This window comes from Callithrix jacchus, chromosome 4 (assembly GCF_049354715.1).
Source record: "Callithrix jacchus isolate 240 chromosome 4, calJac240_pri, whole genome shotgun sequence".
NCBI lineage: Eukaryota > Metazoa > Chordata > Mammalia > Primates > Cebidae > Callithrix > Callithrix jacchus.
Genome location: NC_133505.1, coordinates 17,049,537 through 17,074,357, shown reverse-complemented (window position 1 = coordinate 17,074,357; position 24,821 = coordinate 17,049,537). Strand labels below are relative to the sequence as shown.

The window sequence follows — 24,821 nt, the reverse complement described above, 5'->3', positions numbered from 1 at the left end:
AGACTAAATATAGCCATGTGATAAAAGAAATATTTTGCTCACAACTTACAGTGTTAAGTGAAAACCACAGGGTCCTGAACTTGTATAATATGATCCTAGCTTTGTATTAAAACACACACACACATACACACACACACACACTCTCTCTCTCTCTCTCTCTCTCTCTCTTTCTCTCACACATACACACAATGAGTTTGTATATGTGTATATAGTTAAAATACAACAAAATGTTAATAAGGAATATCAGGAGTGGTGGGATTATGGGTAATTTTTAATTTCTTTATATTTTTCTGAATTTTCTTACATTTCTATGATGAACATGTGCTATTATTACAATGAGGAAAAAAATTGAGGGTAGACCCAATATTGAGAAAATTCCACTGAGTCATTTTAAAATAGTGTAAACTGTGTATGACTGTATGATGTGATTGAGGATACAAACGATGGTGATGTGTGAAGGTCAACGTGAAGCTCCCTGAGTACACCCAGCCACTCTAGCCCTCCCCACACATGCATTCCCTCACTTGCAGGACAACCACTGGTGATTTTTTTTTTTTTCTGAGACAGACTCTTGCTCTGTTTCCCAGGCTAGAATACAGTGGTACAATCACAGCTTACTGCAGCCTCTACCTCGTGGGCTCAAGCAATCCTCCTGCCTTAGCCTCCCAAGTAGCTGGGACTACTGGCACGCACCACCACACTGAGCCAATTTTTGTATTTCTGGTAGAGACGGAGTCTCACTATGTTGCCCAGGCTGGTCTTGAACTTCTGGCCTCAAGCAGTCTTCCCACTTTAGCCTCCTAAAGTGCTGGGATTCTAGGCATGAGCCTCTATGCCCAGCACCACTGGAAATTAATGGCTTGGGGACCTTCCTTCTAATGTCCTTCCAAGTGAGCATGTATTACTTAGGAGTTTTATATCACATATTGCCAGGCAAATATACAAACTGAGTTACTTTATTTCTTTATTTTTTGATTATGCCAATAACAATCTTTCTTGTCTAATATGATTTACTTCAGTGCTCCAGAACCTGGAACTCAAGATGCCAACATCCCAGTTGAGAAACTTCCCCGGTAGGTAAAAAACTCTGATTTGTACTAGTGTTCCAGGTTACAAAAAAAAATAGACATCGAAACCTAAACATGCATTTGGCAAGATGCCTCCTAAACCAAGTGCACAGACGTAAAAACTAGCCTTGACCTCTGAGACCAAAAGTGAAAGCGCAAAGGATGAACCAAGTCAGGATGAAAAGAATGATTTCTCTCCAACCCCTTTTTGCTTTGTGTTCTGGCGGGTTCATTTGAGGTCGGGGAAGTTTCTGAAGCTGTTGTGCGACAGCTGGTTAAGCAGTGCACAGAAAGCACAGGCGCTGACCTGTGCCTGGTCAAGTAACATCACTGGCACGATTAAGCCAAAGGACCTGAATAGGAGACGTTACAGGACTAGACAGAATGTTCGTAGATTAAAATAAAAAAAGGAAGATTTTTATGCCAATTTTTCAAAACCAGACATTAAAACAGCACTTCCATAATCTATAATTGGATTAGAGGGTTTTTTTTTTTTTTTTTGAGATAGAGTTTTTGCTCTTGTTACCCAGGCTGGAGTGCAATGGCGCGATCTCGGCTCACCGCAACTTCTGCGTCCTGGGTTCAGGCAATTCTCCTGCCTCAGCCTCCTGAGTAGTGGGGATTACAGGCACGCGCCACCATGCCCAGCTAATTTTTTTGTATTTTTAGTAGAGGCGGGGTTTCACCATGTTGACCAGGATGGTCTCGATCTCTCGACCTCGTGATCCACCCGCCTCAGCCTCCCAAAGTGCTAGAGGTTTTTTTTTTTTTTTTGAGATGAAGTCTCACTCTGTCCCCCAGGCTGGAGTGCAGTGGTACGATATTGTCTCACTGCAACCTCCACCTCCTGGGTTCAAGCGATTCTCCTGCCTCAGCCTCCTGAGTAGCTGGGATTACAGGGGCACCCCACCATGCCCGGCTTATTTTTGTGTTTTTAAGTAGAGACGAGGTTTCACCATGTTGGCCAGGCTGGTCTCAAGCCCTTGACCTCAGGTGATCTGCCCACCTCAGCCTCCCAAAGTGCTGGGATTATAGGTGTGAGCTACCACACCTGGCCGGAGTAGAGTTTTGTTTTTTAAAGTAAAATAAAACAGCACTTCTAAAAATATTCCATAGAACATTAATTTAATGTGACATTGATGGACATTACTTGAAAAAAACATGTTAGGCACTCAAATAAATATGGAAATATTAGACTAAACCAAGTTAAAATAGGTTTGCTTTGCTGCAGGACTTTTCAGAGCATTTAATCCACATCGCTGCCTTCTAAAAAGTGGTTATAATGTGTATGTTAATACTTTGCTGGCTTTTTTAACCACAGAACCTTTCTTATTTTCCTTATGAGGGGTTTCATTGCCAAAGTTTAAAGTTTTCTTCTGAAGAAATAGGGAGATCTGGAGGATTCCTCTGATGTAGGAGATGACTATGATGAAAATGGTCTTTGGGAGGATGATTTTAGGTGTATAAAACGTGACCCCAAGGTACGAGGGAGTGAAAGATGAGAGATTTTGGTAATGGACACAGGAGAGCTGGCTACATACTGGGCCAGAGACGTGAACCTGAGACAACATGAAAGGAGGTCATTGATGAAATCGGGGATGCTTGGGGTCCAAGGCAGATCTGAGTCCAGTGTGACTCCCAGGTCTAGGGAGCTGTGAGCACAAGTGTGAGCATATTGAAGGAGAGCTTAGCTGAAACAGTGTGTCAGCGCTTTAAGTATAAACAGATAAGATAAAAAATAAGGCCAGTTTAACCTGAAGCTTCATATACAAGGCAAGTTTATATAGGCTGGGAGGGAGGGCATAGGGAATAAGAGGCATTAGAGGTGACCCATCTGGACATACTAGGTTTCGGGCAGCCCCTGGCCTCCCTCAAATCCAGCTGGGCAGACTCAGCTCAGCGTTGGCTGAAGGATCCCATTTTTCCAGGTGTGAAGAGGCAGACTGCGGGGGCTTGCTACGACCTCACGTCGTGTGGTTTGGAGAAAACCTGGATCCTGCCATTCTGGAGGAGGTTGATGGAGAGCTCGCACACTGTGACTTATGTCTAGTGGTGGGTCATGTCCTTCCCTAACCCCAAGACGGGACTGGAGTTTGTTGTTATTTTTCCTTTCCCCTCTCCTCTTTTTCTTCCTCCCTCCCTTGCTTCTTTTCTTCCTACCTCCTCTCCTTTCTCCCTTTCCTCCTTTCCTTAAAATGTATGTTGAGAAGTTTTTGTGGTATCATATAAAAAAACTGAGAAACAATGAATGATAATTTCTATTAAAATAGGAAACTATGGGCCAGGCATGGTGGCTCATACCTGTAATCCCAGCATTTTGGGAGGCTGAGGCAGGTGGCTCATTGGAAGTCAGGCATTCGAGACCAACCTGGCCAATATGGTGAAACCCCATCTCTATTAAAAATACAAAAAAATGAGCCAGACGTGGTGGCACATGCCTGTAATCCCAGCTATTTGGGAGGCTGAGGTGGGAGTATTGCTTGAACCCAGGAGGCAGAGGTTGCAGTGAGCCGAGATTGAATCACTGTACTCCAGCCTGGGCGACAGAGGGAGACTCCATCTCAAAAATAAATAAATAAAGTAGGAAACTATGCAAGACCATGTCTTGGGCATCTCAAAGCCTCCCCCAGCTCTGCCAAAAAAAGAGAAAAGAACATGCTGTTGGTTTTTAAAATAATATATGCTCATGATTAAATTTAATTGAGAATATGCAAAAAAGTATCACATTATAAAGAGGAAATTTCCCATATTTCTGAAATCGCCCACAATTCTGCTATCTAGAAATAGTTACTGTTAGCAGTTGAGTATGTTTTCTTCTAGACCAGGGGTGAGCAAACAGCAGCCTTTCGGTCAAATTGGGTCTGTTACTTGTTTTTGTAAATAAAGCTTTATTAGAACTCAGCCACGCTCATTCCTCTGCACAACTGTCTATGACTACTTTCAAACTACAGTGGCAGAGTTGAGTACTTGTGACAGAGACTGAATGGCCTGCAAAGTCTGAAAAATTTACTGTATGGTCCTTTTCAGAATAAGTTTGCCCACCTCTGGACTAAACCTTTTCTTATGCAGATGTACACGTATTAATGAAAATTCAAAACCAAATTCATGACCTGAGTTCTATTTGGAAATGAGTCACCCAGCAGTTCACTTAGCATATTCCATGTCAGTACATCCAAATCAATATCATCTTTCAGTTGACTGCATGATGTTTTATATGGATTAGGAATGATATATTTAGCTAATTCTCTATTGCAAGCCATTGGGGCTATTTCAAATTTTGATTTTTAAGCAATGCTATCATGAATATCCTTACATAGAAATCGTAGTGTGCTCTTCAAATGATTTCCTTAGGACACATTTTCTAAAAGTGGGATTAATTGGACAAATTGTATGCATATTTCCAAATTTTCCTGACATGTCTTTAAAAGCAGAGGTACTTTCTTTTGGTGCGTATTCGTTCAGCCGGTATTTAAAGAGTTCTTCCCAGTGTCAGAAGAGTATCACTGTCGATGATGGATTGTTAAATGAGAAAAGCTGGTTTACAAAACAGGTCATGGTCTTCTCCTCCCCGAAAAGAATGTTCATAAGCAAATATTTATAAGAGAAAACCTGAGAAGACATACATGAAAATGTTAACAGTGGTTATCTTGGAGTAAGACTATGGATGACACGTATGTTTTTTCTTCGTATTTTCTACCTTTAACAAAAAAGTAGAAAATATGTTTTAAAGAGTTATGGATCATTTGCATAACTATATTTTATTTATTTATTTATTTTTGAGATGGAGTCTCACGCTCTTACCAGGCTGGAGTGCAGTGGCTCCATCTTGGGTCACTGCAACCTTTGCCTCCCAGGTTCAAGTGATTCTCCTGTCCCGGCCTCCTGAGTAGCTGTGACTACAGGCATGCGCCACCATGCTCAGCTAATTTTTATATTTTTAGTAGAGACAGAGTTTCACCATGTTGGCCAGGATGGTCTCGATCTCTTGACCTTGTGGTCTATCTGCCTGGGCCTCCCAAAGTGCTGGGATTACAGGTGTGAGCCACCACGCCCAGCCTTGCATAACTTTAAAAAGTAGAAACAAAACCAGAATTACCCCCAAAATATGTTGATGGAGTCATTTTTCTGTCACTCTTTTCACAACTCTCCTTTTAATGTCACACGTTCTTATCAATTCTAGTGATTGATCAAAGGACACCTCTTAACTTTCCCTTGTCCTTTGGACACTCTGTTTTATCCCATACTGTATGGCTTTTCTCACACCTGCAACCAAAGACCTGCCTGAGTTTATGTAAAGTTTTCTGAAAAATGTTCCTTCTCCTCGTCATGTGGCCCTTTGTGTATCTCCGTGTGCTTGTCTTGTAGGTGGGCACTTCCTCTGTGGTGTACCCAGCAGCCATGTTTGCTCCCCAGGTGGCTGCGAGGGGCGTGCCAGTGGCTGAATTTAACATGGAGACCACCCCAGCTACGAACAGATTCAGGTACCAGGATACCCTGGTGGGAGAGGGAGATGTGGGAGGCAGGTGCAGACATGCTCCTCTCAACATAGTTGACCGACTCCCCTAATTTTTAAAAAAGACACAGGGTTTGTGTTTTGTTTTTTGATCTGCAATTGCTTTTATGGAAGAACAAAATCATTCATTATAGACTAGGGTGGGTAGCTCCGTCACTGTACGCGAAATTTGCAGTGGGACTTTTGTCTGTTTACGTTTTGAAAACTCTTCTTTGATTGCTTAGGCTCTGCTTTCCCTTACATCTTTAAGCTAGATTTAGTGGCAGTCTTTAGTTGTAAGTTACCCAGATGCTCCACACGTGAGCCTGGGAGATGCCCTTGCAGAACCTCGTCACCTGCCGTCCTCACTGGGAGGCCACCTGGCAGACTCCCCTTTGGTCTAATTGCCAAGGTTATTTGTATCTGTGGCCATACTGTGACACTGATCCTGCTTCCCAGGCTTGGGTGGAAAGTGTGGATCATCATAGCGTGCATTTTTAGTCTTATTCCGGGCTCTGTTTTAGGTCTTCACCCTTGTTGTGTCTTTTTTTTTTTTGAGACAGAGTCTTACTCTGTCATTCCGGCAGGAGTGCAGTGGTGTGATCTTGGCTCACTGCAACCTCTGTCTCCCAGGTTTAAGTGATTCTCCTCAGCCTCCTAAGTAGCTGGGACTATGGGCACTTGCCACCACTCCTGGCTAATTTTTGTATTTTTTTTTAGTAGAGACAGGGTTTCACCATATTGGCTAGGCTGGTCTTGAACTCCTGACCTCATGATCCGCCTGCCTCAGCCTCCCAAAGTGCTGGGATTACAGGTGTGAGCCACCAAGCCCGGCCCCTTGTTCTTTTTTCTCACCCCTACTTTTTTTGCCTTTACTTCTAATTCTTGTCCATCTAGTTAATTACTTTTGAATAAGTTAGAATATCAATAAGTAGTAAATGAATATAAATAAATAAAATAGAAAACTTCATTGAAACATCTTATCATTACTTTAATCAACAGTTTCCAACCTTGGCTGCATTTTTAAAAAAACACTGATGCCTGGGTGCCACCTCATGAAATTTCAGTGTTATTGTTCTGAGTTGCAGCCCAGGCATCATCATTTTGGTAAGTTTCCTAGGTGATTCCAGTGTGCAGCCAGGATAGGAACCACTCTTCAAAGTCTTCGCTGGGATTTAAAAAAAAAGAAAGAAAAAGGGCCACAGACACTTAGGTAGACTCCTCCTCAGGTGAGTGGGCAGGCTCTGAGCCTCTTGTTTTCCATGTGTCTTTTTGATTAGCTACAGCCTGTGTTCTCCATCCACAGTTCTTCATTTGTGCATGAGTAGTAGGAACTAAGAAGATAGCCTTTAAAAAAATTGCCTCCTACACAAAACTTATACTGTGAAAACTACAGAACATTGTTGACAGAAATAAAGGCAGCCTAAATGAATGGAAACATATCCCATGTTCGTGGATTGGACCGCTTAGTATGATTAAGCTGGCTGTGCTCCCCAAATTGATCTATGAGCTCAATTAACTCAGTCCCTATCAAAATCACAGCTGGCTTTTTGCAGCAATTAATTGAAAAGATTAACCTAAAATTCATATGAAAATGCAAGGGACCCAAAATAGCCAAAACAAAATGAAAAATGAAGTTGGAGAATTCATACTTCCCAATTTCAAAACTTACTGCAAAGTCACAGTAATCAAGACAGTGTGGCACTGGCATAGGATAGATATATAGAATCTGTAGAATAGAATTGAGAGTCCAGTAAAAAACAAAACAAAACAATAAAACGGAAGCCCACATATGGTCAATTGATTTTTGAAAAGAGGGTCAAGCCAATTTGATGAAATGCAGTCTTTTTCAAGAAATAGTGCTGGATACCATTATGCAAAAGAATGAGGCTGGACCCTCTGTCACACCATACACAAAACATAACTCAAAATGGATCACAGACTTAAACGTAAGAGCTGAAAGAATAAAATGTCAAAAGAAAATGTAGGAGTAAATCTTTGTAACCTTGGGTTAGTTAAAGCTTTCTTAGATATGATACCAAAAATGCAAGTAACATAAGAAAAATGGATAATTCGGACTTTATCAAAATTTAAAACTTTTATACTCCAGTTGGTATCATCAGTTAAGTAAAAAGACAACCCAGAGAATGGGAGAAAATATTTGTAAGTCTAATATTTGATAAGGGATTTGTATCCAGAATATATAAAGAACTCTTACAACTATAAATAGTAAAAGACAATTCAATTAAAAACCAGGCCAAAATATTTGAAAACACATTTCTCCAAATACATATGCATAGCTATAAGCATATTGAAATGATGGTCAGTATCATTAGGCATTAGATAAATGCAAGTTAGAACCACAGTGAGATACCGCTTCACAGCCACAAGTGTGGCTATGATTTTTAAGATACAGGAAAATCACCAATGTTGGTGACGGGAATGAACAATGGCACGGTCATTTTGGAAAACAGTATGGCAGTTAAATGTAGGGTTACTGTGTGATCTAGCAATTCTCCTTGGTAAAGTCCTAGAAATGAAACCATACATCTACACAAAACTTTGTATACAAATGTTCATAACGTGTTCATGGAAAACGTGGTAACAAAATTTGGTATGTTTGTACGATGGACTAATTTTTAGCCATAAAAAGAATGAGGTACCCATGTATGCTGTGTGGATGACCCTTTAAAACATTATGCTAAGTGAAAGAAGCCAGTCATAAAAGACCACACATGGTATGACTTCATTTGTGCAAAATATCCAGAATAGGCAGATCAATAGAGAGAAGGTAGATGAGTGGTTGTTTTGTCTGGGGGTAGGGAGGAATGGGGAATCGGTGCTAATGCGAACAAGCTTTCTTCTGAGGTTGTTAAAAATGCTCTAAAATTGATTTTGGTTGTATAATTCTGTGAATACACTAACAGCCACTGAATTATATATTTGAAATGAGTGGACTGCATGTGAATCAAATCTCAATAAAGCTATTATATAAAAAATTAAATTATCTTCTAACTTATCCCCTGAAGAATGCACATTGGGCCTCCCTCTGATTTGTGTTGTGGCACATATGTGTAGCAATTGGGCCACTTAGCATGACTAAGAGCAATACCACAGCTAGGTAGTTCAAGCCTCCTGTCTGTTTGAAAGACCCTCAGAAAACTCAGAGTAGGACAGGATAAACTTTGTGAAGCAGGACATGAACTGCGTCTCCAGTGTGGTTCTTCTGATATGGTTTCTTTTCAGTCATTTGATCTTCCTCTCATCTCTAATGATTATAAAGAATTAAAACAAGGACCAGGTGCAGTGGCTCATGCCTGTAGTCCCAGCACTTTGGGAGGCCAAGGCAAGTGGATCACGAGGTCAAGAGATCAAGACCAGCCTGGCCAACATGGTGAAACCCCGTCTCTACTAAAAATACAAAAATTAGCTGGGGGTGGTGGCAGGCACCTGTGGTCCCAACTACTTGGGAGACTGAGGCAGGAGAATCGCTTGAACCCAGGAGGCAGAAGTTGCAATAAGCCAAGATCGCACCACTGCACTCTAGGCTGGGTGACAGAGCAAGATTCTGTCTCAAAAAAATAAAGAATGAAAACAAATCATCACTGTAGAAAGTCAAGAAAATGCAGATGGAGAAAAAGAAGAAAATAAAACTGGAGTATTTCCACAACCCAAGTTTCGAGTTGGCCCCCACCTCCCGTGCCATGGACTGACCAGCAGGGTTCTGGCAACCCTTGCCTATGGTGGCTGTGTCTTCATGTGAAAGAAACTGAACTTGGTGGTTTTTCCTGCCAGGTCAGAAGAGATTCTTTACATTGCATAAGCCAAGCCTCCTAAAACCTTGTCTGCTACTGCTTCGGCTGCCACTTCAGTCAAAATTCTTCAGCTTCATATTGTCTTGAAAATGTACGATTGTCTCTGACAAACAGGCTACTTGCTAGTTAGAAACTCTCATCAGTTTGACAAGCTACTTATCAACCAGACTGATCACAAGAACTGTCATCTGATCAATGAAGTCAGCAGTGCTTTTTTCTCGGTGTCATCAAAGCTGACGTTTTGAAGAGATGCTGGTGATAGTCATCTCATTCTACTCAATTTTTCAAAGGCAGAAACCAACCCAGGAGCAGCTGAGAGGATTGTTTAAACACAGAGCTTCCTCACTCAGAGTGGAGTGAGGAAGGAGAAGTCCCAGGAGAGGCGAGCAGTAAAGTCATGGAGTTGGGGGCCCTGGGGAGGGAAGACACCCAGAGAAAGTTATCTGCTGGTGGAGTTTGGAAGTCTAAGGAATTCTTACGTAGAAAAGACATCCATAGACTGTTGCGGTTATGTAGTTACTTACCTACGGTGTGAAGAGGTCACTTCTTTGGCGCTCTGGTTGGCCATGTTCATTGGAGAAGTCCAGCTCTCCCTGGCTTGCTGTCAAGGGCTGGTAGGAAGCCCTCCTAGTCCATGTGGTCATGGCGTAGCTGGTCTGTTCATTCAGAAAGCCACTGAAAACAAGACCAATAGAAAAGGACACAGACATACTTTAAACATTTTGATTGAAAGCATAAATGTACCATCATTTTCTTTTTTCAATTCCTTTTTTCTGTTTTGAGACAGAGTCTTGCTCTGTTACCCAGGCTGGAGTGCAGTGGTGCAATCTTGGTTTACTGGAATCTTTGCCTCCCGGACTCAAGCAATCCTCCCACCTCAGCCCCCCGAGTAGCTGGGATTACAGGCGTGTACTACCAACCTGACTTAAGTTTTTAATTTTTGGAAGAGACAGGATTTTACCATGTTGGTCAGACAGGACTCAAACTCCTGGCCTCAAGTGATCCACCTGCCTCGGCCTCCCAAAGTACAGGGATTACAGGCATTAGCCACTGCACTTGGCCTGCTTTTTTTTTTTTAAACAGAGCTAAAGGCCTTTCGTTTAAGTAGGGATTTGCTGAAGCTCACCTTTCTTGCATAAATCATATCCATAATCTTCCTCGTGTTCCCCAAATATCCCTGCAGATAAGAATGACTCCAGCCCTTATTTTATGAAACAAAACAGACAACGGAGAAAACCAGATCCCAAGGCCCCTACCTAGACTTCCTGAATCAGAATTTTCAGGAGGAGATGTCTGTTTATCTGTTTATTTAGCAAATGACCCAGGTGATTCTTATCAAGAAACTTGGCAAACACAGGATTACAACTTCTAGTTTTTGATATTTGTCTGTTTTTGTTTTTTTAATTTCTTTTAAAGCAGAGCAAGATCTTAGGAAAAGAAAAATGCGAAGCAATCTTCCCCTCTTTTACTCCTATACCTAGTGTAACAGAATTATATTTAATGACTCAGCATGTCATGTCTTTCCCAAACATTCAACTAGTTTTCCTAGAAATAACTTAACATTCTGTTTTGGTGGTTTATTACATAATGTTAAATTCAGCGAGATGACTACATTAACCAGTAAAAGTGGCACGAGCAGATTTGGAACTAACACTGTAGTCCTGGTTGCCCTACAGCTGGTGGGGGCAGGCAGAGTGCATGGGTGTGCTAGAAAAGAGGTTTTCAAACATTGTTCATGTATGCCTTTCACATTTTAAAAGTTGACATCTAAGGTTTTTCAAACCAAAAATATTATAGTTGGAGAGATGTGATTCCAAGTGCATTGGAAACACTGACATTATTTATCTATTTATTTATTATTTTATTTTATTTATTTTTGAGACAGAGTCTGGCTCTGTCACCCAGGCCGGAGTGCAGTGAGTGGTACGATTTCGGCTCACTGCAACCTCCGCCTCCCTGGTTCAGGTGATTCTCTTGCCTCAGCCTCCCGAGTAGCTAGGACTACAGGCGTGCACCACCACATCTGGCTAATATTTTATGTCTTTTTAGCAGAGACAGGGTTTCTCCATGTCAGCCTGGCTGGTCTCAAACTCCTGACCTCAGGTGATCTGCTTGACTTGGCCTCCCAAAGTGCTGGGATTACAGGCATGAGCCATCGTGCCCAGCCAAAATGCTGACATTTTAAAGTAAAAACTACCATGCCACGGTTTTAAATGTGTCCAGTCCAATCTGAATGTTATAACTGTCTGGAACATACCACCATCCATTCATAAAATAAACATACAAGCCCTTCCTGAACAACTGAAAACTTAACACTTTTTCTTTTCTCTTGGAACCTGTAGTTCCATTCTATCACTACTACAGAATTTATACTAATGTAATATATTTTTATGCATGAAAATCTTTTACTGGCCAGGTGCAATGCCTCACGCCTGTAATCCCAGCAGTTTGGGAGCCTGGGGTGGAGGATCACTTGAGGCCAGGAATTTGGGACCAGCCTGGCCAATATGGCAAAACCCCATCTTTACTAAAAATACAAAAATTAGCCAGGTGTGATGGTCCACACCTGTAATCCCAGCGACGTGGGAAGCTAAGGTGGGAGAATCTGTTGAGCCTGGGAGGCGGGGGTTTCAGTGAACAGAGATTGTGCCACTGTACTCCAGCTTCGACAACAGAGCAAGACTCTGTCTTCAAAAAAAAGAAAATCTTTTACTGACTACCCTATCACACTTCTGCAACAGAATATTGCATGAATTATTTAATTTTTTTCAGTTTCCTTTAAATGTTAAAAAATGTTTTATTAAATGTTTTCTAGACAGAATCATCACTATGGTAATCTGCAGTGCATAATTGTAAAAACTATATATATATATATATGTTTAGATTAACAATTCCAAACAGGTAAAATTTTATTGGAAATACGTTCTTTTATTTATTTATTTATTTTTTGAGATGGAGTTTTGCTCTTGTCGCCCAGAGTGGAGTGGAATGGTGTGGTCTCAGCTTACTGCAACCTCCGCTCCCTGAGTTCAAGCAATTCTTCTGCCTCAGCCTCCCTAGTAGCTGAGATCACAGGCACGTGCCATCACACCTAGCTAATTTTTTGTATTTTTAGTAGAGATGGGGTTTTACCATGTTGGCCAGGCTGATCTCAAACTCCTGACCTCAAGGGATTTGCCCACCTCAGCCTCCCAAAGTGCTGGGATTACAGCCATGAGCCACCATACCCGGCAAGGCATTACATTCTTAATAGCTGAATGGGACATAAACTTTGAATTGGTCCATGTCTCTATGGCTGAGTGTTACATACTATTGGAAGGAGACAGTTCCTCTTGCTCTAGCCCAGTCGTCCCACAGTCACCATAAACAAACCAGTATTCTGTCAAGATCAGGTTTATTGACTTTAATGCACCTCAGTAGAATTGAGAGGTGTGTTTCCTAACAGAGGAAAAGGTAGTGGTATTACAGCAGTTGGGGGAGGGTAGAGTTTAAGTGAAATTTAAATGAAGTCGTTTTTGAGAAACTCAAGCAACTAGCAGGCCTGTACAGTGTAAAGGGGTCAGCATCATGTCTGGCTGGCAGAGTAGGCCAGGTTCCCATTTCCCCCAGAAACTGCGATACATAGTTTAGGCAGATGTGGAATGTTGTGTCCAGAAACCCATTATCCGAAGCCCTGCACCTGGGTTGGAAATCTAGGCTGCTTCTCGGTATCAAAGTGACTTATAGATGCTCAAGGCTAGAGGAATGTTTCATTCTTTACTGTTATAATTTCTAATAGCAAAGTTTCCGATAGTTTATAATATTAAGGAACAAAATTCTTCAGTGAGTCAAAAGGCAGTAATCACTCAAAGAATGGAATTAAGACACTGTAGCTTATCCTAGGGGGAAAAAACATTGTTTCCTGTTAACTTTACAGCTGGCTTTACCCGTGTCTTTTATTCCAATCCAAAGAATCGCTAGGCAGATTTTGACCAGCAAAGCTAAGTTTTACTTTTTCAATGTCACTTGGAATGTTCAGTGTTTGCTTTTATTTTTTGGAGACGGAGTCTTGCTCTGTTGCCAGGCTGGAGTGCAGTGGCACGATTCGGCTCACTGCAACCTCTACCTCCTGAGTTCCAGCAATTCTCCTGATTCAGCCTCCTGAATAGCTGGGACTACAGGCGTGTACCACAATATCTAGGTAATTTTTGTATTTTTAGTAGAGATGGTTTCACCATGTTGGTCAGGATGGTCTTGAACTCTTGACCTCATGATCCACCTGCCTTGGCCTTTCCAAACTGCTGGGCTTACAGGAGTGAGCCACCGTGCCCCACCAGTGTTTGCTTTTTATAGATGTTAAGTACTGAGAGACCTGGGCCACCTAAGCTCTGGGCATGAAGGAGTTATTTTTTTTTTTAAGAGATGGGGGCTCCCTCTGTCACCCAGGCTGGAGTACAGTGGTGTAATCATAGCTCACCGCAGCTTCGAACTCCTGGCTTAAGTGATCCTCTCTCGCTGAGTTGCTGAGACTACAGGCTCGTGCCACCATGCATGGCTGTTTTTACTGTTACTTTTTGTAGAGATAGGATCTTGCTGTGTTGCCCAGCTGGTCTCAAACTCCTAGCCTCAAGCCATCTTCCCACCTCAGCCTCCCAAAGTGCTGGGATTATAGGCATTAGCCACTGTGCCCAGCCATGAAAGAAATGTAGGTATAGCCTTGCCATTTTGGACCACCTTCCAAGTTATATGCCAAAATACCCAGAGTAATTTTGTATCATATTTAGTGACCTGTTCACTGAAAATACTTTTGGACCCTCTTTCAACTTTATTGAAAGCACCCTACTTGCATATGAATGTGTCAGAACTACGCCAGGATTCCAGATGTCCCTCTATTTGGCACCCCATATGTTTTCACATTTGGGGATGCGGTATCGTTGTAAAATTGGAGATGGGTGAGGGGTCCAGCTTGCTTTTCTTAAGGTGGAAGAAGGGTGAATGTGGAAAGGGGCACTTGAAATCCCTTTCTTAAGTAAGAGAAGAGGTGGCAACTGAGGATCTGGGAATTCCCTAAACACTCCCCAGGCCTGGTGGTAATTCCTGGCTAACCACATACTGGCCAGGAGCTTTCTGGAAGTCAGTGCTTAGCATGTGGCCGTGGGTGTGGGGGGGTAGAGGGACTGGAGATACCACGTAGTCTGGGCTGTCCATTAAGTGGCACTCTGTTGACAGAACAGAGCATTTGAGGGCTAAGGCAGTCATGATTTGTATTCTGTCAAGAATAAATAATATAAATGAATTGCACTGAGGAAACGCTTTTTCCATTTTTAATTGTGCTCAACTGGTTTTCTTATTAATAATGCACTAGAAAGTCCTGCTTTTGCTTCTTCTTCATAGTTTTTTTCCCCCTTTCCAAAGTGGTTTTCCTTGGAGGAAACAAAAGTCCATGATTTTTCTTTTTTCTCCTTTGTTTTTCTTCTTTTTCTTTTTTCTACTTTCTAACTACAGCTCAGAGACTCGTCAGAAAATCAAATGGATGGTTTGAGAGGCTTGTTGACTCAGCTGAAATCCTGGTGGTCTGATGTGCACAAGTATTTTTCTCTTGTCCTCAGTACTACCTGCGAATGCTGCCGTAATGTTTTATATATATGTAACACAAAATACATGTACACACAAAAAACATTTTTTCTGTGTGTGTGTGTATATACACATAGAAAAAAATGTAGTGTGTGTGTGTATATATATATATATACATGCCAAACACATTATGTGTTATATATACACATAAAACACATATATTTATATAAAATACATCTGTAACACATATATATATATATGTATATTCTAAACTTAAAATTTCAATGAGTTTGACAATATAGTCCCCAAATACACTTCACTTGCACAGGTTCTCAGGGTTTGAAAAAACAAAATATACTTTGCAATCATGTCTCTTAAGCCTTGAAATAAAATTCTTCTTTATGGCACATACATTCTAGACAATTGCTTCTCAAAATTCCCCTAGTAACAGAGGCCAGTCCATAGTGAAGTGTTATAACTAGAGTTGTCAGAAACTAGATGAAAGAAGTGGGCATAAAAATTCAAACTACCGTACTTATGAGAATTTGGGTTTTACTTTGGATATCACTTAAGGAATCAGTGCTTGCTGAAGTAAGGCATTGATTTTGCTAACGTGTAGTTCATAACTGCTGTATTTGCTGCTTCTCTCTCAGGTTTCATTTCCAGGGACCCTGTGGAACGACTCTTCCTGAAGCCCTTGCCCCTCATGAAAATGAAACTATTTCTTAAGTATCCTGGGGAAGAAGGAAATTATATCTAAGAACTAGGCCACACGCAGAGAAGAAATGGTCTTATGGGTGGTGAGCTGAATATTGAACAATCTAAAAATATCCTCTTATTCCCTAGCTGGAATCCAACCTGTTGATAAGTGATGGGGTTTGGATAAGTTACAGGACTGTAAAGTTAATGCATATTATTTGAACTGAAAAGTAAGATATCTTTGATGTATGTCGATGATTGAGGGAAAAATTTAGTAAATTAGATTGTCTTTAAAAATAGTTATCCTGGTTTTATTTTTGTTATTTGGGCAAGGTAGAAGTCGAGGGGTAAAAACCTTTTAATTGTGATTTTTGCATGAGTTTCAGTAGAAAATAAAATCATTCTCTATAGTAGGTAATTTATTTTATAAAGATGTTACCCCAGGATACGGCTTTACTGGCGGGTCTTTAACCTTGTTTGGCTACATTACCTCAGTGAACAAGGGGCAGCTCACAACAGGAAATGCTTTGAGGAAATGCAAAGAAGGAAGAGAACAGTAGAGATGGGCACACTGGGATGGGGTTGGGGGTAAGGTGCCTGAAGTTCGCCTGCATGGGAATTTTTGAAGTATAAAAAGGACTTTGGGCCGGGCACGGTCACTCACACCTGTAATCCCAGCACTTTGGGAGGCTGAGGCAGGTGGATCACTTGAGGTCAGGAGTTTGAGACCAGCCTGTCCAACATGGTGAAACCCCATCTCTATTAAAAATACAAAACTTAGCCGGGCGTGGTGGCGGGCGCCTGTAATCCAAGCTACTCAGGAGGCTGAGGCAGGAGAATCGCTTGAACCTGGGAGGTGGAGGTTGCAGTGAGCCGAGATTGCACCACTGCACTCCAACCTGGGTGACACAGCGAGACTCCGGCTCAAAAAAAAAAAAAAAGGACTTCTACCTGGAGGACTGTGGCAGTGGAGGGAAGAGCACAGTCGGTACAAATGCATGGCAGGTGTGAAACAGCTTGATTTGTTCAAAGAATGATGAATCATTTAGTATTGTATAATGGGTAGGAGGAGAGAAACACGGCGATCACGAAGCGTCATGTTTGTCAAGAAATAAAATATACTTGGAAAAAAAGTGTACATTTGTGTATGTACCACAAAACTCTGGGTGCATTCTCTAGGGAACGGCGAAGCCATTCTTTCAGATTTGCTCAGCATTTGCTACGGGCCAGCCCGGCACCAGGAAGGGCGCCGCTTCCACAAGGCTGACTTCCTAACACGCGTCGCCGCGGCTGCGGCGCTGGGCAGGCTGAGGGCGCCGGGCAGGTCTGTGGCCTGCGTCATCGACGATGACAGCAGGGCTGGCTGGCCGGGGCGGCCATCTGCTAAAGTGTGTTTCTTCCCATGTAACTCCACCTCCTCCGAAGTGCGGAGCGAACGCCGCCAAATCTACAAACACCGACAAGCTGGATCCACTCGGCGGAACCCATGGCCAAAAAACGGCGGCGAGAAGCGTCCCAGGCCCGCGGTTACCCGTTTTCCGAGCACCGGCCTGCGTGAGTCGCACCAGCCCTGTCTCGCCATCCCAGACGACGAGGACAGCGCGACGGCTCTTCCTTGCCTTGAAACCAACCCCACCGCTAGCCGCTCTCGCCGGCAGAACATTTTCAGTGGGACCCACCCGACTCCCGGGTGGCCTCCGCAGGCCACGTGTAAAGAAATACGCCCACTGGCCATAGGCCACGCCCTCGCTCCGCGCATGCGCCCCGCCCTGAGAGCCTCCGAACCTGCAGGGGGCGATGAAAGTCTGCTTGCGCTCAGCTTGTAGCTGCTTCCGGGTCAGAGGTCAGACGATTCCGCGCAGTGTAGGCCATGGTGCAGCTCCGACCGCGCGCGTCTCGCGCCCCGGTGTCCGCAGAGGCTATGGTGGACGAGGGCCAGCCGGCCTCGGAGGAGGAGGCGGAGCACGGGCTGTTGCTCGGGCAGCCCAGCAGCGGTGCGGCCGCCGAGCCGCTAGAGGAAGACGAGGAAGGAGACGAGGAATCAGACGAGGCCCCGGAGGAGCTGACTTTCGCCAGCGCCCAGGCGGAAGCGAGAGAAGAGGAGCGACGAGTGCGGGAGACCGTGCGCAGGTTCGGGGCCCGCGGCGGGGCAGGGAGAACAGCCCCTTCTCGTCCCTCATGTCCTTACCTTTGCTGACTTGTCACCCTTCTTCCCAGGGATAAAACGCTCCTGAAGGAGAAGAGGAAGCGACGAGAGGAGCTGTTCATCGAACAAAAGGTTAGAGGATAGGGAGGAGGCGTCTTAACAGCCCGGCTTGGGGAGGATTCCCATGTTGGTTGTAATTTGAGCTGGTAGGATATTGGAGTGGGGAAAAAGTCATCAAGGTTTCCTTTGACAGTGGTGGAAAGATGCTCGGCCTGGGCCTGGCAGTACTTTAGGGGGAGGAGGTGGGCGGAGCCCGGAATGTAAAGGCTGCCGTGACCCGAGATTGCACCGCTGCGCTCCAGCCTGGGCAACAGAGACAGACCCTATCTCAATCTTAAAAAAAAAAAAAAGCCCGTCTTCTTTACTGTCTACCAACTGAAAATCGGAGGTTGCTGTGAAAATTAAATGAGGCGATTTGTAAACTGTAAGGACTGGACAGACATAGTGTATGGCTGCTTTGCTGTCTGATGCGTACTCGCCACACAGCACTGGCTCCAAGTGGATATTACTTAACTGCTTTCAATTTACAACAGTGACTTGAGGGTTAGAATACTGTGAGCACTCTTTCAACTTTTCATCAAGTCTTTGAGAGAATATGGAATAGGTCCTGAGTTTTGTGGACCCAGTCCCATAGCTTGGAGGTAGTGGGGGCAGTATCCAGCCTAATTCATTTCTTTGCCTAGATGTAGGGTTATTCTTAAAAGTGGTAACTTCAGAAGCAACTCTGGACGTATCATGTACATGACTTTTTATTAATTTTAAACGTTTACATTCCTAAGAAAAGAAAACTCCTTCCAGACACTATTTTAGAGAAGTTAACCACAGCTTCCCAGACTAAGTAAGTAACTAATCTTCTTATATTACTTGCTTATATACACTCATCTTGGAATTATATACTGGTACATTTATTTGAATCCAATAACTGAAGGAATTATAGATTTAACAGCTACCTTGGTATTTGAATTTGGGGGGAAAGACGGAGGTAACATTTCACTTCTTATTTTGCCATTTATTTTTGTTCATTCGCATAGCTAGCTATTGAATTCCTGATCCCATGTGTTCATTCAGTACATTTTGTTGACTGCCTGTCATTATACTAGGGCAGAGTAGATGGTGGTGAATAAAAGTGTTTTGAAATGTATTACTTTTCTGAAAATTCAATTTTGTCCCATACTTGCCTTACCTGCCACCAACCTGCCCTTCCTCCTTGTTCCTCACTTCATTGAGCAGTTTTGGTGTTTTATGGTTTAAAGCCAAAAGCTATAGTCGTCCTTGGAAATCAGTCAAACCCTACTAAATTTAGCCTTCTAAATATTTGTATATTTTTTTCTATCCTCTTTCTTTCCCCTTAATGTTTTAAATTTAGAAATTTAGCCACTTAGGCCAGTGGCTCTCAAATTTTCAGTAAAAAAAACTTTACCAAAAAGTTACTCAGTACTTGAATAAACATAAAAGCAAATCTATTTGGTGGCAAATTCCCTTTCATCTTTTAAAACCAAGCTCAAGTATCACCTCTGCCTTCTCATTTGCTACCCCCTCCACCTCCCATCACTTCCGCCTTCATGTGGCCTTTCTTCTGTGCAAGCACTTCTGTATTTTATTATTCTGTGCTGTATTCTGTCTGTTTACATTTCTCTCTCCATTGGACCCCTTAAGGCTGTTCCCTGTCTCCTGTACCTAAAGTATTCAATTAATCCTTGGTGATTTCCCCAAATGAAATGAGGCAGGCCTGGTACCGTTCACATCATATTTCAAATACGGTATAACTTAAGTGTTTCACGTTAATTCCATTGCCCATAGCATTTTGCTGCTTCTAAAGCTTGCTAATAAGCTTTCAGATCTGAATTATGAAGATCTGCCAATCCTAGTGATACTGGTTTGTTGACTGAGCATTGGTGGCAGTTGTACCGAGGAGTGACTGCTGCTGTCCGAACTGATGAGAGCTCCTGACTAGAAATGGAGATGTTGGTAATGAAAGGGGGTGTCTTGTAAAGCCAGATGAAATAGTATAACATGTTTTGAGGAACCTTTGCCATCTGCCATTCCAGTCATTGGTTTTGTTTTTTCCCCTTAGCATAAAGAAATCGCCAGGAAAGGTGAAAGAAGGTATGACTATTGCTGATTTAAGTAACTTCTCATGTAAGTGTCAAGTGCATTTGCAGATGTTTCCAGTCAAATATGGATGGCCCTCAGACAGCAGGGGCCTGGCCAAGGTTAGCTGGAGCCTGTTCCCTGTATGTCTTACCAATAAAAACTGCATCCACATTGGTGTGTAGTGGATGCTTAAAGTGAACGCCAGCAAATTTCCTGATTTATTTTTACATTAATTCTAACTAGAAAATGTAATTCATTTTTTTAGTTAATTTGCAAAAGAAAAATGAAGACTGTGAAAAAGGAAATGACTCCAAGAAAGTTAAAGTACAGAAAGTACAGTCTGTCAGGTAATGAGTCTTTTGTTTCATTTGGGATGTAAAGGTGACCTTTAAGAGAGTTAAAGTATTGGCTAATATGAGAAGGTATTTTAATTAGTTATTAATTTCAGATTGGATTCTCTGGAAAAATCAGTTTGGGGTGTGGTGGCTCAAACTTACAAATCCTAGCACTTTGGGAGGCTGAGGCAGGTGGATTGCTTAATTCCAGGATTTCAAGACCTGTCTGAGTGACACGGTAAAACTGTCTCTATAAAAAATTTAAAAAGTAAGCTGGGCATGCTGGTATACACCTGTATTCCCAGCTGCTCCAGAGGCCAAGGTGGAAGGATCGCTTGAGCCCAGGAGGTAGAGGCTGCAGTGAGCCAAGATTGTGCTACTGCACTCCGTCCTGAGCTACAGAGCGAGACCGTGTCTCAAAAAAAAAATTGGTTTTTATAAAAAAGATCAGTTGAATACTTTGACCTTGCAGGTGCTGCAAGTTAAGTTCAAAAACGTTTTTTTAGTGGTTTTATTATTGAGAAAATTTTCATTTCACCTCTCCCAATAGATAGATGTTTATTTCAAGATAAACTGGGGCCTACTGTCAGCACTCCAAACGTGCCAGCCTGTACTTCTTGAGGCAGTGTAATCTGTCTGGCTGTTGGATGTTCCTCTAGTCACCAACCTTTATGGTGCATGGTGCCATTGCGAAGACAGCCATTCTAATGGAAAGGCGTTCACTACTATTGCCAGTCCTGGCAGTTCTTCAAAAGGAGTCATTTTTCACAAAATTCAACATTTCCTTGACAATATGGCTTTATCTTCTATTCTTAACGGTTTACAGAAGTCACAGAGAAAGTGGCTATTGCTGTTACTGAAATTCTGGTTCATACTATGGACGATGTTTATAATGTCTTGAAGTACACAGGCATTCGTTTTGAGTTGCTTTCAATACAGGTTGGTGGACCAAATCATCACTTGCTCGGTGTTTTAGCCACAAGATCAAATATAGAAACAAATGCAAAGTGCAAGACCATGCGAGGAATTCACCACAATATGTTGGACTTTCATTTGGCCAAATTTATGTGGCACAATTGATTTGGAAATCATGCTTTCTGTTCTCTCTTATTATGCATATCAGAAAAATTTCCTGTTAACTAATGTTATGTTTTGACTTTCGCTTTGAGTTTTTCGTATAAATGTCCAGGGACAAGTTCTTCAGTTGAGTACATCTGAACGGCAGTTTGTTCAGTTGATCCAAGAATGTACTCTACTAAAATATGAGTGTTAGTCTGTTTCTTAAAAGTCCTGTAAGTTAGTTTTATCCTATCTGCATACACATAGTTAGTTTTATCACTATGAGACAAATGACAAAAATATTTTATTTGTAAAGCAAGCAGGTAGGCCGAGTGCAGTGGCTCATGCCTGTAATCCCAGCACTTTGGGAGGCCAAGGTGGGCGGACACAAGGTCAGGAGTTGGAGACCAGTTGGCCAACATGGTGAAACTTCATCTCTAAAAATACAAAAGTAGCTGGGTGTGGTGGCAGTTGCCTGTTATCCCAGCTACTTGGAAGCCTGAGGCAGGAGAACTGCTTGAACCCAGGGAGGAAGAAGTTGCAGTGAGCTGAGATCGCACCACTGCACACTCCAGCCCAAGACTCCATTTCAGGGGAAAAAAAAAAATAAGCATCTATAATTTTCATTTATTTTAACCTTTTATATTGATCAACAGCCAGAATAAAAGCTACCTGGCCGTGAGGCTAAAAGACCAAGATCTGAGAGATGCAAGACAACAGGCAGCACAAGCCTTCATCCATAATTCTTTATATGGGCCAGGAACTAACAGGACTACAGGTAATTTTTTATGGACTTTTTCTCACTTTTTACTGCAAATAAAACAATGAAATGATAATGCCTTTCTTTTCTAGTAAATAAATTCCTGTCTCTTGCTAACAAGAGGTTACCAGTGAAAAGGGCTGCTGTCCAGTTTTTGAATAATGCTTGGGGTAAGTTCAGTTTTATTCTCCTGTCTCTAATAGCTTGTTGAATAATGTTCTTTTGAAGCAGATAGTTCATAATTATACTTTTTCCCCTTACAACAGCTCATATATTACTTGTGAAAAATAGGTCAGTGTATGTATGTATATATATATATAAAAAATGTATGATCTAATAAGCCCACCCAGTTTTAGTAATTACATTCATATAGAGAATTATAAAAACATTTTGAATTATGTTTCTCTAATATTCTTACTGCACAAAACTTTCTATTCTAGGAATCCAGAAAAAACAAAATGCCAAGAGGTTTAAAAGACGGTGGATGGTCAGAAAGATGAAAACTAAGAAGTAAATCAAAGCTAAATGAAGAATCTGTATGTATAGAATTTAATAAATCATTCATAAATCATTTTAAAGGATCACTATAAGAATCATAAACTTATTTGAGGAAATACTCAACCACACTTCATTCTTCTGGAGAACTGTGCCTTGTGTTGGCAATCCTAGAGAAAAAAAGTTTAACTGAATTCAAGCCATACCCACACCAGCAACAGCACCTCTTCTACTCTGCCCCCTTGGGGCATTGGGAGGTGGCAGGAATGGCAAGGACAAAAAGGAGAAATGGACATTCCAGAAAAGTCTCTAACTAAACTGCAGCCCTTAAGGTATTTGTTCTTAAAGATTCAGTGTACAATATACAGTTGACTAACAGCTTTTAAAATTTTACTTTCAACCAGTCTGGGGATTTGCTTGCCTGGTGAGTCTCATGTGCCATGTTATTAATATGAAAATCATGAGGTTAATTTCCTGTTGCCTTTCTGTGTCACCCACAGTATCAGGTTTAACCCTAATCTAGGGATGCCAGTAAACCGAAGGCAGTTTTAGGTTGTAGAACTCAGATTAATTGTAGAAACCATTAATTTTAATTGTTCTAATTTTCATATTAATCATAAAAAGTACACAGGTATCTAATATATAAACTCAACTGACACTGTATCTGTAGAAGTAATTTTTAATGGCTGGTTAATTATATCACTACATTTTATTGCAATATAGTACTCATTTAAGCACTTAAAAATGGAAGGTGTACAAAGATTAAATTAAGACACAGTAAATTGACTAAATATTTGGTTTTTATATAAATAAAGGTCATAACCACACCGTTGACATGTAATACTGTTATAATACAACAGTTAAACTTGTGAGTGAGTCTACAACAGAAGTCATCTGTAGTTAAACAGGAAACAAAGCTGAAAAAGACCATGTTAAAACAAAACTACTGGGACTAACAGGTTGGGATTGTAAGTAGCAACAAACATATTCACTCAGCTCCTGAGTATTTCAAGTTTTACAGTACACATTAAAAATGATTTCTTCCATCAACACTATAAATTCAAACTGTCAGATGTTTATGCATTTTGCAAATTACACTGATTGAATGCTTATATGGGAGCGGGGGTTGGAACATCTCCCAATTTGAAGTTTACATCACCCACATGCTAACACAAACACAACTTGTTCCATTTCCTTCCCCTCTTTCCCCCCTCCCCCACAAAGAAGGCAGGATTTTTGGTTTCTTTTAGGTAATTGTTTTAAAGGATTTGTGATGATCAATTAGAACGTCTGAAATTCAGTAATATTTAACTCTTAGACAACTAAGAGGTTAAAGATGGAAAATAATTTCTCCTAACACTAAGTTAGAAAATCATTTGCATCATGCTGTAAACTAGGAAGCAATGTAAAGCGACAAAAACCTGTCCCCAGTACATAATTTAAAAAATCTAAATTTCAAATCAGCAGAGCTGGTCTACTTCCATGTTGACTATATGCCACAATATAAGTGTGAGCTCTTGAAATGCATAGCTAATGTAGGTAGTCTTCCACTGTGGCAAATGCACAGGATCCAATTCCTGATCGAGCCATCAGTCCTAGACATTGTGTGGCCTGTCCCATTGCTAGGGCAAGTGGAGGTTGCTTTGGCAGATTGTGGGTTTCTGAGGAAAAATAATTTTAAAATGAAAACAGCAATTAGCAAGACATTTATAAAAATATCAATCTGGAAAATGCTGCATGACTTTAAAAATTACCAGTTCCCATACCACTGTGAAATACTAGCAAATGAAGATGATGCCTTGGACATACTATTCTGATAAGGTAGTATGGGTACTGTGTACTCAACTATAAGATAAACTTTTGCAGAACTAGACTTTAAAGTATCAGATAATAAAAAACATTTCTGTATTAATTATGATGGGACAGATACAACTTTTTATCTGATAGATACTTGGAGTGGAGAGTAAGGAATTATTTCCCTTCTGGTGGATCAAAGTAAGCTGATACTAACTAAAAAAGGTACCAGGTTTTCATTACAAGTTTCCACGGAGAGGTTCTTTGGTTCTGGATAGGACCAAGCTCAGGCTACGTAGCCATCTCCAAGGCATAGATACAGGTGAATGTGATTTGCATTGATGAGGCGTAGGTGATGGGGACGGTGAGAGAACATAAGTCACCCTGCAGTTTTGGAGGTGCTAATTTACAATGGACAGTTCAGAAATTTTAAAAAATGCTGGTAAGTTTTT

At 41.6% G+C, this 24,821-nt stretch overlaps 3 protein-coding genes and 1 long non-coding RNA gene across 15 annotated transcripts in view; 2 read left to right on the top strand and 2 right to left on the bottom strand.

Annotated features, from left to right (window-relative positions):
* SIRT5 (sirtuin 5) overlaps positions 1-15,923 on the top strand; it is a 101,064-nt gene extending 85,141 nt beyond the window's left edge. For 8 of the 9 annotated variants that reach the window (XM_078368340.1, XM_035294875.3, XM_078368341.1 and 5 more), the window contains 4 exons: positions 1,020-1,073; positions 2,996-3,119; positions 5,433-5,548; positions 15,581-15,923. In XM_078368340.1, coding sequence (XP_078224466.1) covers positions 1,020-1,073; positions 2,996-3,119; positions 5,433-5,548; positions 15,581-15,656 — 370 coding nt within the window. In that variant the 3' untranslated portion in view covers positions 15,657-15,923. The remainder of the gene's footprint in view (positions 1-1,019; positions 1,074-2,995; positions 3,120-5,432; positions 5,549-15,580) is intronic. The other variant, XM_054254808.2, reaches the window with a different exon arrangement.
* On the bottom strand, positions 2,176-10,367 carry LOC144582033 (uncharacterized). The gene is made up of 2 exons (XR_013533754.1): positions 9,899-10,367; positions 2,176-4,676 (listed from the first exon to the last, which is right to left on the bottom strand). It is a non-coding gene; the product is annotated as an uncharacterized LOC144582033 (long non-coding RNA).
* Positions 15,924-17,472: 1,549 nt separating the features above from the next.
* NOL7 (nucleolar protein 7) lies at positions 17,473-23,402 on the top strand. 2 transcript variants are annotated; one of them, XR_004741581.3, is made up of 8 exons: positions 17,473-17,756; positions 17,844-17,904; positions 18,612-18,670; positions 19,907-20,045; positions 20,192-20,273; positions 21,977-22,098; positions 22,173-22,250; positions 22,521-23,402. XR_004741581.3 is itself a non-coding variant. In XM_003732589.6 (8 exons), exons 1-8 carry the CDS (start codon positions 17,497-17,499, stop codon positions 22,592-22,594), a joined length of 768 nt encoding a protein of 255 aa, XP_003732637.3. In that variant the 5' UTR covers positions 17,473-17,496; the 3' UTR covers positions 22,595-23,402. The 2 variants fall into 2 exon arrangements, 1 of the variants encoding a protein (XP_003732637.3); XM_003732589.6 differs by having other exon boundaries at positions 19,907-19,938.
* Positions 23,241-24,821, bottom strand: part of RANBP9 (RAN binding protein 9) — a 173,388-nt gene continuing 171,807 nt past the window's right edge. For all 3 annotated transcript variants that reach the window (XM_078368328.1, XM_078368329.1, XM_035294871.3), the window contains one exon: positions 23,241-24,236. In XM_078368328.1, the coding sequence (XP_078224454.1) occupies positions 24,106-24,236 (131 nt within the window). In that variant the 3' untranslated portion in view covers positions 23,241-24,105. The remainder of the gene's footprint in view (positions 24,237-24,821) is intronic.